Source organism: Pempheris klunzingeri, chromosome 3, assembly GCF_042242105.1.
Source record: "Pempheris klunzingeri isolate RE-2024b chromosome 3, fPemKlu1.hap1, whole genome shotgun sequence".
Classification (NCBI taxonomy): domain Eukaryota; kingdom Metazoa; phylum Chordata; class Actinopteri; order Acropomatiformes; family Pempheridae; genus Pempheris; species Pempheris klunzingeri.
In genome coordinates this window covers 14,214,331-14,228,233 of record NC_092014.1, presented here as the reverse complement: position 1 = coordinate 14,228,233, position 13,903 = coordinate 14,214,331, and the positions used below count along the sequence as shown (strand labels likewise).

The 13,903-nt window shown below is 40.3% G+C and overlaps 1 protein-coding gene across 1 annotated transcript in view; it reads left to right on the top strand.

The window, feature by feature from the left end:
• Nucleotides 1–13,903, top strand: part of tbc1d1 (TBC1 (tre-2/USP6, BUB2, cdc16) domain family, member 1) — a 45,144-nt gene that overhangs the window by 19,220 nt on the left and 12,021 nt on the right. The window contains exons 6-15 of the mRNA XM_070856371.1: nt 518–650; nt 1,212–1,303; nt 2,046–2,162; nt 2,391–2,516; nt 2,785–2,933; nt 5,448–5,699; nt 7,172–7,288; nt 7,678–7,791; nt 8,123–8,256; nt 13,342–13,536. Of these exons, the coding sequence (XP_070712472.1) occupies nt 518–650; nt 1,212–1,303; nt 2,046–2,162; nt 2,391–2,516; nt 2,785–2,933; nt 5,448–5,699; nt 7,172–7,288; nt 7,678–7,791; nt 8,123–8,256; nt 13,342–13,536 (1,429 nt within the window). The remainder of the gene's footprint in view (nt 1–517; nt 651–1,211; nt 1,304–2,045; nt 2,163–2,390; nt 2,517–2,784; nt 2,934–5,447; nt 5,700–7,171; nt 7,289–7,677; nt 7,792–8,122; nt 8,257–13,341; nt 13,537–13,903) is intronic.

Sequence of the window (13,903 nt, the reverse complement as noted above, 5' to 3'; positions counted from 1 at the left end):
TTCATTTCACATACCCATATGTTTCCATATCAGCACGCCCCACTCAGTGTTCAGACTTGATGAGCCCATTAAGTTTAATTTAACACCTCACAAGTTTCTTTGGATTCAGATTTTAGTGCCACAATGCATGAAGCTGATATTTTTCAGGAGTGTTGTTTTCTATCAATCAAGATCAACCTGTTGGAAAACAGCTAATCATTTTTACTTCTTACTAGTTTTACATAGCATAAGATATAATATCTGCAAAGAACCAGATTTCCTACATATATTGGACATATATGTTAATGAAACTTTCCTTGAAGTAGGATCCTAAAATTTTTTAAATCATTAGTCCTTTGGTCAAGAATGGAAAACAGATTTAAGTTGCTCCAATGATTGTTCTCTATAGTGGAACACAGATTTGAAAAGGGGCATATGTGAACTGATAAATGCACTAAAGAATTATTGAAAGGCTGTATGATGAAGGATGGATGAAAAAAGAAAAAAAAATCATATTGATTGCATTTGTCTCTTGTAGGTGGATGAGATCATGTTGACTTTGAAGCAGGCGTTCTCTGTGGCAGCCCTGCAGCAGAATGCAAAGACCCAGAGTCAGCAGTGTGACAGCTGTCCCATGCAGCAGCTCCACAGACTGTGTGAGAGGATAGAAGGTAGAAAACTCACTGGACCCCTTTATGGCAGAAAATTAAAAACATTTTCAAATTATGATTGGTTGGAGTAATTTTACTGCTGTATGTGATGTTTACCTCTTGATTAAAGTATCATGGTTATGGTTGTCAAACAGTTTTTTTTTACATATAGAATTGGTCATTACATGTGGGGAATATTCTGGAATATATTATAGTGGCTAAAATAATCATAGTCATATACTATGATGTATGAGTGACTGTGTCAGGCAAGGGTTTATTCTCTGAACATTTCCATAGGCTCATAAATTGTGAAAGATAAGTAATGGCCAGGCTTAGACTTTGACTGAATAAAGCAGGCTCTAGTCAACTTAAGGTAGAGTATTGAATGAGGAAAAGCTGATATTTTATCAGCATGCTCACTACTGATTTTGTTTATATAGATAACTGCATCCCAAACGTATACTGGTGAATTATGTGACCAGAAACCAGGGATGGGAAGCTGCTTTATGTAAAACAAATGCAGTAAAGTCAGACTGGTCTCATCTGCGGTGTGTTTTTATCCTCTGTTTGCATCTTTTCCAGGTCTCCATCCATCCAAAACCAAGCTGGAGCTTCAGAGGCACTTGGCCACTCTGGACAACCAGGAGCAAGCTTCGGTCTTCGAAAACACGATGGTGTGTGGTCCGTTTTGCCTAAAGCACCTGCAGGACATGATGTGAATTTTTAAGAGTTCCCTTTAAGATGACTGCAGCTAGAAACAAACCAATCAGCTGGCAGTTTCATCTGAGATTATAATGACTGAATCACTGTGGAATCACAAGTTTTTCATGTGGGATTTACAATGACGTACTGATCCGTTTTTAACACATGACTTAAGTAATTCCACCAACTCATCTCTCTGTTCCCCTGGTGATCTGTTTCACCCTCTTTGGTCTCTACTTCTTCAGTCTCTTTTCCTCAAAACACAAGTTGATTGCTTGATAAAGCAAGTCCATTTAACTGTTAGCAATGGATCGTGTAAATCTATTTATCCATTACTGTGACTACAGATTGTTGTACAGTTGAAGAAGAGTCTTGAGAAACAAATGCCCTCAAATATTTCTCCATGATTCAGCTGACATCTAGTGGTGCTGTAGCTGAACTGCAATTACAACAATGCTGAAAGGGTCTCAGTCAAAGCACGAGATCAGCAGATCACTGCTTTTCAAACAATGATTTGTGTACATTTGTTTTGGTCCCTAAAAGCAAGTCTTGCTGTACAGATACACTGTGCAAGTTTGATTTATCACACATGACCCTGCTTCAGGTTCCCGACCTTTGAAATTGACACCTCACACAGTGCAGTGAATCCATTGCTGTCATGTTATGTATAAAATTTAATTTGAAAAGTTGTATTTTGTTGCTTTTGTGTTTCAGAAGGCTCGTCCTAAGAGTGATCAGGAAGAAAATGAGTTGGTGATGGCGTCTTTGAGGGGTCTGTATGAGGAGAGACAGAGGAGCCATCAGCATACACTGCCTGCAGACAGCAAACAGGTGACCTTTGCACATCACACATACACAGTACTGTGCCAGCTTTCTCTCTTCTTTTTAGTAACAATTTCTTGTCTCAATTATATCCAGAGTGTCAATAGTAGTTCACCAAGGAAATATATTTCATCCCTTTCACTTACAGACATGCTTGTCTTGTGAGGACCTCTCTCTCGCTCTCTCACTGCCTGGCTTTCTGTCTCTGTCTCCCTTTCCCTCTCCATGTGTATGTAGGCGTGTGAGGAGGCAGCTCCAGCCCCAGTGGAGGCACAGCAGCAGAGTAGCAGTCGGCAGAGACTAGAACTGTTCAAGAGCCGAGCCAAGCGCTCTCTCACTGAATCCCTGGAGGGGATCTGGAAGGTAACAATGCTCTTTCTGTCTAATGCTCAAGAGCGTACTTGTATGTATGATATGTTATCATTTTTGATGTATGTAATCTAACATAGAAAAATAGGTATTTTAGAGGAGATAGGAGTTTTTGTTTTTGTAATTATTCATCCTTATGTTCTAAACGTTGAAATGGGGAATTACGTGATAAGGGTTTTCGAAGTAGCGTCCTGGTTTGTGATCTTTGGTTACATGTAAAGGCCACCTGCTCTTTGTAACCTTGGCATGTGTTTTTTGGCAGGGAAGCAGCAAGGCCAGAGCTCAGAGGGACAACAGCGTAGGAAGTGACAGCGGCTCTTCCATTTGTACAGTCAACAGCAGTCAGGACCAGCCAAGTTTAGATGACCCCTTGCCTGTCTCCTCCCAGCTGCGACCCACCAGCCCACTTAGGTAAACACACCTAAACACACATGCTCACACACTGACTCATATCTTTGGGCAGAGCAGTCAGTATTTCTAAAGGTCAGAGCAGTCTGACTTGTTTTACTTGGATTATATGATTATCTGGGGTCTTTGTGTTGAGTGCAAAGGGAAAATACTGTCAACAGCAGTCAAAATCAGACCTCTCTAGACAGAGACAAGAGCTCTTGGTATGGCCTCCTAAGTGAGAGAAACACTAGTAGCCATTTATAGACCTATGTTGTTGTCTTTAGGCCAGCCTCCAGATTAGCGACACTGGTGGGCCCCCTTCCTGCTGCAGGGCCTTACTGCTGCAGAGCTTACAATGGAGCACCTGTTGGCTGGACCAGTACCCATGGGGCCCATTTAGGTTCAGCCTGACACTCATATGTGGAGCTACTGCAATATGGGCCCACCAAATGATGCCATTTTGGTGTCAGGTGAAGGGGGTCTTTGGTCTTCTGACACCTGGAAATAAAAATATACACTCCCCTCCAAAAGTATTGGAACAGTGAGGCCAATTCCTTTACTTTTGCATTAGACTGAAAACATTTGGGTTTGGCATCAAAAGACGAATATGAGACAAGAGATCAACATTTCAGCTTTTATTTACAGGTATTTACTTCTGGATCTGATACACAACTTAGAAGATAGCACCTTTTGTTTGAACCCACCCATTTTTCATGTGAGCAAAAGTATTGGAACATGTGACTGACAGGTGTGTTTTGTTGCCCTGCTGTGTCCTGTTACATTGATTATTCAAACAATAAATAGCGCTGAATGTCTACGTTCAGTTTCAGATTAGGGTTTTACCTGTGCAGACTGCATTTATAGTTAGAGATGTAACCAACAAGAAAACCAGACAGTTGTCTATGCGTGGAAAAACAAGCAATTGTGAAGCTGAGAGAAGATGGAAAATCAATCGGAGTCATTGCACAAACATTGACAGAGACATTGTGAGAGCTGTAAAGAAAGACCCTAAAACAACTGTCAGCAAATACCTCCAGAGAGCAGGAGTGAAGGTATCACGATCTACTGTTCGCAGAAGACTTCATGAACAAAAGTACAGAGGCTACACCAGAAGAAGCAAACCACTCATTAGCAAGAAGAATAGGAAGGCCAGGCTGGAATTTGCCAAAAAGTACAGAGACGAGCCTCAAAAATTCTGGGACAAGGTTTTATGGACTTATGAGACAGAGATGAACCTTTACCAAAGTGATGGAAAGGCTAAAGTTTGGAGAAAGAGAGGATCTGCTCATGATCCCAAACATACAAGCTCATCTGTGAAACACAGTGGAGGTAATGTCATGGCTTGGGCTTGCATGGCTTCTTCTGGGATGGGCTCATTCATCTTCATTGATGATGTAACACATGATGGCAGCAGCAAAATGAACTCAGAAGTCTACAGAAACATTTTGTCTGCCAATTTAAAGAAAGATGCAACCAAACTGATTGGGAGATCCTGGCCAAGTCAATCTCCAGACTTAAACCCTATAGAGCATGCATTTTACCTGCGAAAGAGCAGACTGAAGGGAGAAACCCACCAAAACAAACCACAACTCAAAGAGGCTGTGGTGAAAGCCTGGAAAAGCATCACAAAAGAAGAATGCAAAGGTTTGGTGATGTCAGTGGGTCACAGGCTTGATGCAGTTATTGCAAGAAAAGGATTTGCAACTAAATATTAAGTCTTCTTCACTTTAATCTATTTGAAGTCTATCTGTTCCAGTACTTTTGCTCACCTAAAAATGTGGTGTTCCATTACAAATAATGCTATCTTTTAAGTTGTGTATCAGATCCAGATGTAAATACCTGGAAATAAAAGCTGAAATGTTGATCTCTTGTCTCGTATTCAACTTTTGATGCCAAACCCAAATGTTTTCAGTCTACAACAAAAATAAAGGAATTGACCTCACTGTTCCAATACTTTTGGAGGGGAGTGTAGTTAAAGATAAAGTTAGCCTAGTTTGGTCGGGGGGGAAACCTGGTATCTTCAGTATGTTCAACATCCTCTTCTGGAGGGATTGGTCATGGAGGGAGTTTGGGGACAGAGCGTCCTTTGTGTATACCTATAATTGCAGGATTGTTTAATTTTATTGAAAAAGCAACAATTCCACTCACCATCCACTTGAGTTGTTTTCATTTTACTAAAACATCCAATGTGACAATTCTACCACTCTGACAAACTCCTCTGACATTCATTATGACCAATATCTGTACTTTTTAAATTAGAAATGGCATTTTAGCTAATATGCTGTCGTTTGCAAAACCAGAAAAGCCAAACCAAAAAAATGTGTGAAACAGAACATAATCTACAGTTAAAGTATACTGAAATTATCCCAAACTTTCTTGGTCTTCCTATGAATTATAAAAACCTAAATAGTGTATGTGACAAATTCAATTCATCTCAATTTTTTATGCCTTTGATTACATAAAGCTGTATAGGATGTCTCAATATTGTGTAAATGCCATGTTTTTCTCCTCACGTACTCTCCTCATCATCTTCAGGTGCCACAACTCCACAGGAGACCTGAAGCGCCTTGACTCCTCTCTCCATCTGTCTCCCTCCTCTTCCGGTGAAGCCCAGCCGCAGGGCTTCCGCCGACGAGCCAGCACCTTCAGCCACCCTCCCACCCCTTCCTCAGCAGAGTACTCACCGGTTCACACACTAACTTACACACCGCAGGACCCCACTGCAGCTACAAAGCCCAAGCTCGTACGACACTACTCCGTCAGCACCGACACTCCACACCAGAGCAAGTAAGGAGAGCGTGTGCGTGTGTGTGTCTCTGCCTGTTTGTGTGTGTGTTTGTACATATGGACATGTATGTGTGCATTGTGAGGACACAAACCATAAAATATATGGTATATAAGATAAAAAAAATGTGATATTGCTTTGTCATTCAGTACGATGAGATGCAGAAATGCAATGTTACATATTACAACATGTCGCATATTAATCACGAGCAAAAAGAGAGAGATTGTTTGCAGTGTGTTTGCAATACACGTGAAATTTGGGTAGCGGTTGACTTTCAAGTTAATATGTTGCCTGATATCACAAACTTTATGACGTTTTCCACCTTGCTGTGTAACATGTATCGAGTCAACAAGTAAAGAATGTAGTTTTATGTTCCTGAGGACACAGTGAAGACGGTCAAACCTGAGTCTGGTTTATCTGAGTAGATTGAAGTAGACTATCTCACAAACATCTTTCATTTCAGGTCACAGACAAGCTTGCTTTGGTAAACTTGCATTTTATGGTTGGGATCAGTTCCATTAGAGCTTAATGACAAAGAGGGGCGAAAGAAATGCAAGAACAAAATTGGGAAAGCGAGAGAAAGCGTGTGGCAGAGAGAGGGAGTGGAGTCTGTATTGTGGTTATACTATACTTTTATCTGTGTAATTATGTGGTTTAATGATGAGTGTGGGACTACACTGGCAAGTCCCACAGGTCTCTACAAATGGTAACGATCAGGGATAAGTCTGTGGCTGCATATCATGGGTGGCTGAATGCATGTTTAGTAGAGTGTGTCATACACAGGTTTACTCCATGATGCCAATGGTATCTGTGTCAAAGGGAAACACGACACTGTAGATCAGCTATAAAGACTTACATATCAGAGTACACGTCCAGCATGATGCATGATGTAGCTCAGTAACAAAAGTGATGCTCAATCTTTGAAAGTCTTGGGTTTCAACTTTGTTTCCCCCATTCTTGAAATAAATTCTGCCACTTGACATGTAGTTGAGCTTGGTGATACTCACAAAATCAAACGTTATGATGTTTTTGATTATTAGAGAGAAAATGTAGTTAGCGTAATGTGGATAGGGCGATGCAGTGGTTTAAGATGAACTTCACTGATTTCGAACATCAAAGTCTGTTTACAGATGTTGGGGAGTACGACTGCACATGTAGAGAAAAAAAGTTGTATAAACCCTTTTGTCTTCAGAGGGGTGTCACTTGAGTCAGCTACAAATTTCTGCTCCTCATCGCTGCTTAAGGTCAGCAGTTCAAGAGGGTTACTATATATAAATGTACTCTTTTGATTTCGCACAGGCAAAAGAGTCAAATAAACACAGGCATCATGTAGATTTTATATCCCGGCTTTACTTTCAAAAAATGTTGTCTTTCATTTTCCCTGCTTTTCTCTTCCTTTTTTCTGTTTATACTTTTCAGTGACTTTCTGTGCTTTGTCTTTGCTCTCTCTTCGTGTATTTTCACTGTTTCTCAGACATGCCCCAACTGACTCCACTCTTCCTCCTGTTCCTCCCTGCTCTTCATCTTCCTCTCCTCCCCTCCCTCATCATCCTTCCTCACCTTCTACTGGAGCCCGGCTCAATAAAAGAGGGTGAGAAACCTGCATTGGTTTTCAGTTCAACTCATGCAGTTTCTCGGTGTTATGTGCCCTTATTGTTCAAACCTTCTTGGTTTCCATGTTATTATGTAAGGCCCCGTTCAGACAGAGAAATGCTAAGCATGTTACTCTTTAGTTGACAGTTTGAAAGGTGATCTGACCTGCTTAGTTTCAAAAGCAGAAGTATTTTCAACTTTTTTTTACTTCAGCACTTTGCAACAAAAAGCAAAGCCACATAGCAGCAGTCACACTTTCCACTGAAATCAGTGGCGTACAGGGCATTTCTTATATGCCATGTGTGTCTCTCTGTGTAAATGGAGCCTTAGTTTCACTTTTCATCTGTTTTCTGCCTCCTTTTTTTCACTCCCATCTCTCCATCTCAGTCCACTGGGTGGTCTGCGTGCCCGTCTCCATTCCTCCTCCTCTGTCCCTAATTTTCTGAAATTTCAATTTCTGGCCCCTGTCCAAGAGAATGATTGTCCTGAGCCAAAGAGCAGGTACACACACATGTACACAAAATAACCACATCCATGTTACTGTGGACAGCATAGTCATAATCTTTGCTCTTTGTTTATTAGATTCCTTTAACTGATTTTATGTCTCTCTTGTTTGATTATATAAACTGTATATGAATGTGCGTTTGTGTGTATACAGTACTGTGTATAGTATAAACTACTACCTACTGAATGTTTATCTGGGCATATCATCTAACCATTATTGTGTGTGTGTGTGTGTGTGTGTGTGTGTGTGTGTGTGTGTGTGTGTGTGTGTGTGTGTGTGTGTGTGTGTGTGTGTGTGTGTGTGTGCGTGTGCTTGTTTGTGTTTCAGTGACGTAGCAGCTCTGTCCACACCAAGCGCATCATGTGGGGTAGGAGAAAGTCCGTTGCGCAGCCACCGTCACTCATGGAGGCAGCAGATCTTCCTACGGGTCGCTACACCTCAGAAGAGCACAGACACAAATGGTAAGAGTGGATAAGTTCTGAATTGATTTAACCCAGTACAAGGTTCCTAGCAAGGACTAATCAGTGATCCATGTCGTGTCACTGTCTTACTGATTAGTCCTGAACAAAGTCTAAAGGCCAATATGCTGCTCCACTGGCCCACTGCCCTCTCTGTTCTTTTTGAGACAAGTCAAAATAGAGGCCCAATGATCAAGGATCTGGTAGCTCGGTCAGTTACAAAGAAACAGTCTAACAGTCTACTTTGATTAAAACTGGTTACTCAGTCTTCATAGTGTATTTTACAATTTGTCCAAGAACACTGTCGTGTTGCCACATAATTTAGATACACAAACACTTGCATATGATTAACAAAACGTAGAGCACATTAGAGAGAACATCTTGGTTCAACACGTGCACACTTGGTTGTTTGAGTTTGTCCATGTTCACAATGGAGTCACATGGCTCCATGTCTACAAGATGACAGAAAAGCACATGTAACCATACAGTTGCTAGTCACACAGAAGAGAGAGCTTCTCACTGCGTAACATAAAGCATGAGATTTTCAAGGTTTGTTTTCACCCTGCGATCATAGTGAAATATATTTATAGGAAAAGATACTACCTCTGCTTTTCAGAACAGAACAACATAACAGTAGCAAAACTGAGATAGGTAACATAGGACTATAGCTTGCAAAGGATGCTTCAAACTTTAAGTAAAAAACGCAGCAAGTGTGTTAATTTCCAGTTGATATAAATTGGGTCTATTAGTTTACAAATTTGATCTCTATACACCACATACTATATATTAGTAGTATTTCCTTTGTACTTGCATATTGTAGATCATGATATTTGCTGCACTAAAATAAGCAGCTGCAATCATGAAATTTCCATATTATTTTTAACTTATGGAGAGAATGGAGGTATTGCATAACAATGTAAACATTTTTCCAGCTAATTAGGGAAGAAAAAGCTGTTATCTTGCTACGAGGGTGAAACACTGCTATCATGTTTTCGACTTAGAGATGATACTGCATAGGAATGTGCATGTAGGAGAGTTTGATACAGCGTTCTCTGATATTATTTCATCTCACTGAGTTGGCTTGTCTGTTTTAGATTACTTGCCAAAATAAGAAAAATACCTGCTTTGTGCACTTGGGGAATGTAAGCATGTCTATGTGCATGAAAGAGCTTTGGCAGGCGAGATCATGACACTAGAATTAGAACTGCATGCTCCAGTTGTAAGCGTCAACGTATTATTCTAAGGAAGAAGGCAATTCCAGATCAAGACGCTTGTGTAAACACACAAGCTCTTATACATACAAGCACACTTAATATCCTACCAGAAGAAGAACATGAGCAAGACGCCTCACACGTGCTTCCTCTCCTGTGCTGTTATTAAAAACATTCATACTAGGTCCCCCGTGTAGATAGTGGTGCAGTGACAAAGCCCTTCCGCTCTGTGTCAGTCTCTCATTTAACGTGATGGTACATGTCGTAGGATTTTTTTTTTTTTTTAAAAGTGCGGAAGGGAATGAGAATATATCACTTTACCAGAGGTCTAAGTGAAGTTGAATTGACTTGAATTAATGTGAACTTGCCTCCTGGCAGGGTTGGAAATTAACATTTTAAAATGTGAATGTCTACCAACCAATGACCTATAAATGTTCAAATTCACCAGCCACTCAATAGTAAATCATTATTTTACGTTTGGAAATCAGCAACATTAATATTTTACCAAATTGGTTGGTGATAAATTTCCACTCTGCCTCTATCTCTTTTCTTTCTTTTTTTTTTTTTTACCAAGTTTTAATGTACTGATACTCATGTTAATTCAAGCAATTTTGGTTTGGATTTTTGAGTGAAAACACACTGAAAAGCTTTAAAATAAGCTTGAATGCCTTTGGCGAATTAAAATAATCAAAGTTGGTCTTTGTGGAGATTGACATCCCAGTCAAATATTTTAGAGGTGTGACCGATACAAATGGAAAACAGTGTTCTACATTAACTGAAATATTGCTTTAACCTCAGATACCTTTGAAATATCAATCACCTGTCTGAGATCATGTCCACACAAAAAGTGTGTGTGGATGTTGGAAGGGAAGCATGCATGTGCTTGCATGTCTTGAGATCCTGCCATTTGATAATTATATGTACCGTGTGTGTGACAGAATAAGTGTTGACAGTTGAGATTGTTGGGCTGGTTCACACTATAATGCCTGCAAGAGGAACAAACACAGTTAACCTCCTAAAGGGAACTACATGGTGCATATATGCTCTTATAAAACGTGTTCATACACTTTACCTGTAAGTTAACAAAAGAAATTGTTTCTTTTTTACACACTTATTATACTGGTGTTTATAGTTTATGTTGAAAGAGATGTGTTAATGTACTGTTTTTTTCTTCAGTAGAGTCCATTTTCTCTAAAAACAGATTTTTTTTAAAAACGGTGGCGTCTATGGATGTTTGTCACTTTTGCTCTCTAGTCTTTCAGAAAACAGAATCATTTACCATTTTAGACAAAGGAACAACAACAGTCAGACATTCTTCAATATGAGTCATTGCAGTTAAGTAATAGAAGCTCTTTACAGTATAATGCTGTTGGGTACAATAGGTCTGTAATAAACACCACAATTATAAAGCTCATGATATTGATATCATTGTACTGAAACTGTGTTGATTCCAGACCACGATCACAAATGTCAAAGTTTCTCATGTCATTGATGAAATAGGTGAACACAGGTACCTGTGTTGTCATCAATGTTGTGATTTTTTTTTTCTTTTATATTGCCAATTTAGCGGCTTTTGCAAAACTTGTGTAGCATCCATTTTAAGTGTGACTTTGTCCAGTGTAGTGAGTGAAATAACAAAACACACAGCATCAGAAAAACTAACTTACTAGATTGAATTACACGTATAAATGCAACAGTAAATGATAAAGTCCTCTTGACAACCAAGTTTAACCACAAGAGGAGTGGTCAATGCTAGACCCCTAACACTGACTGAAAGGCACTTAACAGTAACAGTATTTTTCATTTTCCATATTAACCTCTGTGTGTAGAAAGCCACGCACTGCTGTCTGCCACCGTGTCTTTATTATTCTACCACAGGGCGGTGCCAAAGTTTAAAATTACCAAATTACCAACACACTGCAGCCACAAACATTTTCATACAGTTTGATTAACACCTCTCTGATCTCAACAACAACAACTGAGCATGTAACCCTCATAAAGGTGGTGTTGTTTTTTATGTATGATATTACACTGAAAGGCATTTCTGTTTATTTGTTCACTTCTTTGCACACTCCTCTTGAGTGCATTTGGGTCTAATAAATGGAACAGGAAAGTGGACTAATGTGACCTTTTTATCCATCTTCCCACTGAACATGCTGCTCATAAGGGATTAGCCAGGTTTAGGCCCGTTAGTGTGCACTACGTTTCGCCTCAACATTTATGAAATCGACACCTGAAATTTATTTTGACAGTGAACTGCCGAGAAGTAAAGGAAAAACAGTCGTTTTAGCAGGTCAGTGTGATGGGCTTTGTGCTGGCTGAATGCAGTGCTAAGTTGTTGAGTTGGGTGTGTAGTTATGTGTGTTATACATGAGGTCATGGGTGTGTCCTGTATGTTCGTGCGCGCGTGTGTGCGTGTGCGTGTGCGTGTGCGTGTGCGTGTGTGTGTGTGTGTGTGTGTGTGTGTGTGTGTGTGTGTGTGTGTGTGTGTTGGTATGGGGCGCTGGTGTCTCAAGGTCATGTTGACAGTCCACACATAGACAGCGCCAGAGGAAAGCGCCAGCCTTGTTGACCCACTTTGCATGTTGTATGTGTGTGTATGTGTTTGCTCAGGGAGTGGATCGTGCCACTTTGTGCATGATTGTGTGTGTGTGTAAGCCTGTGGTTATTTTGCTGTTAAGACTTGGTTTTAGTGTTAAGATTGGGTGTGTACGGTATGGTAGCTCTGGTTAAGGTGTTGGGTTAATGAGCTAGGGAATTGATGGGGATTTATTGTAGTCATTGAAGAGCCCCCACAAGGATCGCAGGATAGGTTTCTGTGTGTGTGCGTGCGTGCGTGCGTGCATTTTTGACACCTAAACGCTAACTCTCCTGCAGTGTTCTGTTGAAGCAGTGTAGCAGTCTGTGTTTGTCTAACAAATACATAACTCTCTTAAGAGGGTTCGTCACCTCTGTGAGTGTCTGCCAGTCTGTGTTTCTTAAAACTTAAGAGCCATTTGTTTGTATAGTGACTGCTAGTTTCAGCATGTCTTGGAAAGGTTCCCCGACACAGACACAAAGAAGTACACTAATGTTACCCTCATCTGGCACAAAGAATACATTGTCATACAGTGGGCTTATCAATGTATCTGTGGCAGTATTGAGTGGGTGAATTATCTTACATATTTCCTCAGAAGAGTCTTTGGAAAGATAAGCATCATATTTACATACCTAAGCCAAGCTAAGGTATGCGTTTGTGTGTGTGTGTGTGTGCGTGCGCGCGCGTGCGCGAGTGATCAAACTGAATCGTGATATTCCTACGAACTGAAAAAGAAGCAAGTGCTATCTGGATAGTTGTTATGTTCTTCCTCTAAACAACACAGGGTATTTTGAGGTTTGGGATCCACCCTGTACTTTGGGGTGGAGTCACACAAACACATTTTTTTACTGTGTGTGCGTTGCACTTGACTCTGTCAAATATATCTATGTTTAGCATTTGTATTTTTATTTTGCATGAGTGTTTTGGGGATTGTTGTGTATTTAAAGGACTTTGGTTTTTTTGAGTGTAGTTCAATCGGCAAAGGTCTCTTTGTTTGTGTAATTTAGACAAAAAAGATCACATAAAAAGACAATATAGAAAATGAGAATACTAATTTATTTATTTCTTTATTTTAATTTATGATTTCATATCATGTTTCCCCACATTTAATTTTCCTTTCTCCTAGCAAGTGCTGCTGATTCATAAAACGTGCTCACAAATACTATGAATAAACTTAATAATGTAACCATATGTTAATCACATGCTTATTCATTGCTGTATTCTCTGATTTGCTGCTGCCATGGACAATAAATGTAATTTGTCATGATTTAATGTAACATAATCTGACTTGTCTTTCAGAGCAGGGGGATCCCTGTCTAGAGGGGAGTCGAGTATGTGTGGGCCAGGTGGGAGGAAGCGGGGACTCGTCCATAAAGGTGGTGCCTGAGGAGAGGACGAAAAGGAGCAAAGAGGAGCTGAGGGAGCTCTGGAGGAAGGCCATCCTGCAGCAGATCCTGCTGCAGAGGATGGAGAGGGAGAACCAGAAACTACAGGGTGAGTTGGATGGATAGAGGGGGATTAAAACACACACACACACGCACACACACACACACAGAGGGTGCCTGCATTTTTGCTATCTATTCACATGTTCAACTGCTTCACCACAATGAGCAGTATAATCCCTCTTATTCATGTAATTAGCAGTAACACTAACACTGCTGTGCACTGTGTTGCAGTGAAAGTGACCATCCCATCATACATTTAACAGCCACTTAAACTGTAACCTTTTAAATTGAACTGAAGACTTGAATATATTCTTGCACTGTCACATTCAGTATATCATCCACTTTCAGTGATGTTATGGAGTTACAGAGTATTTTATTGCTATCTGGTCCTGCGAAGTTGCACTGGATTTGTTGCC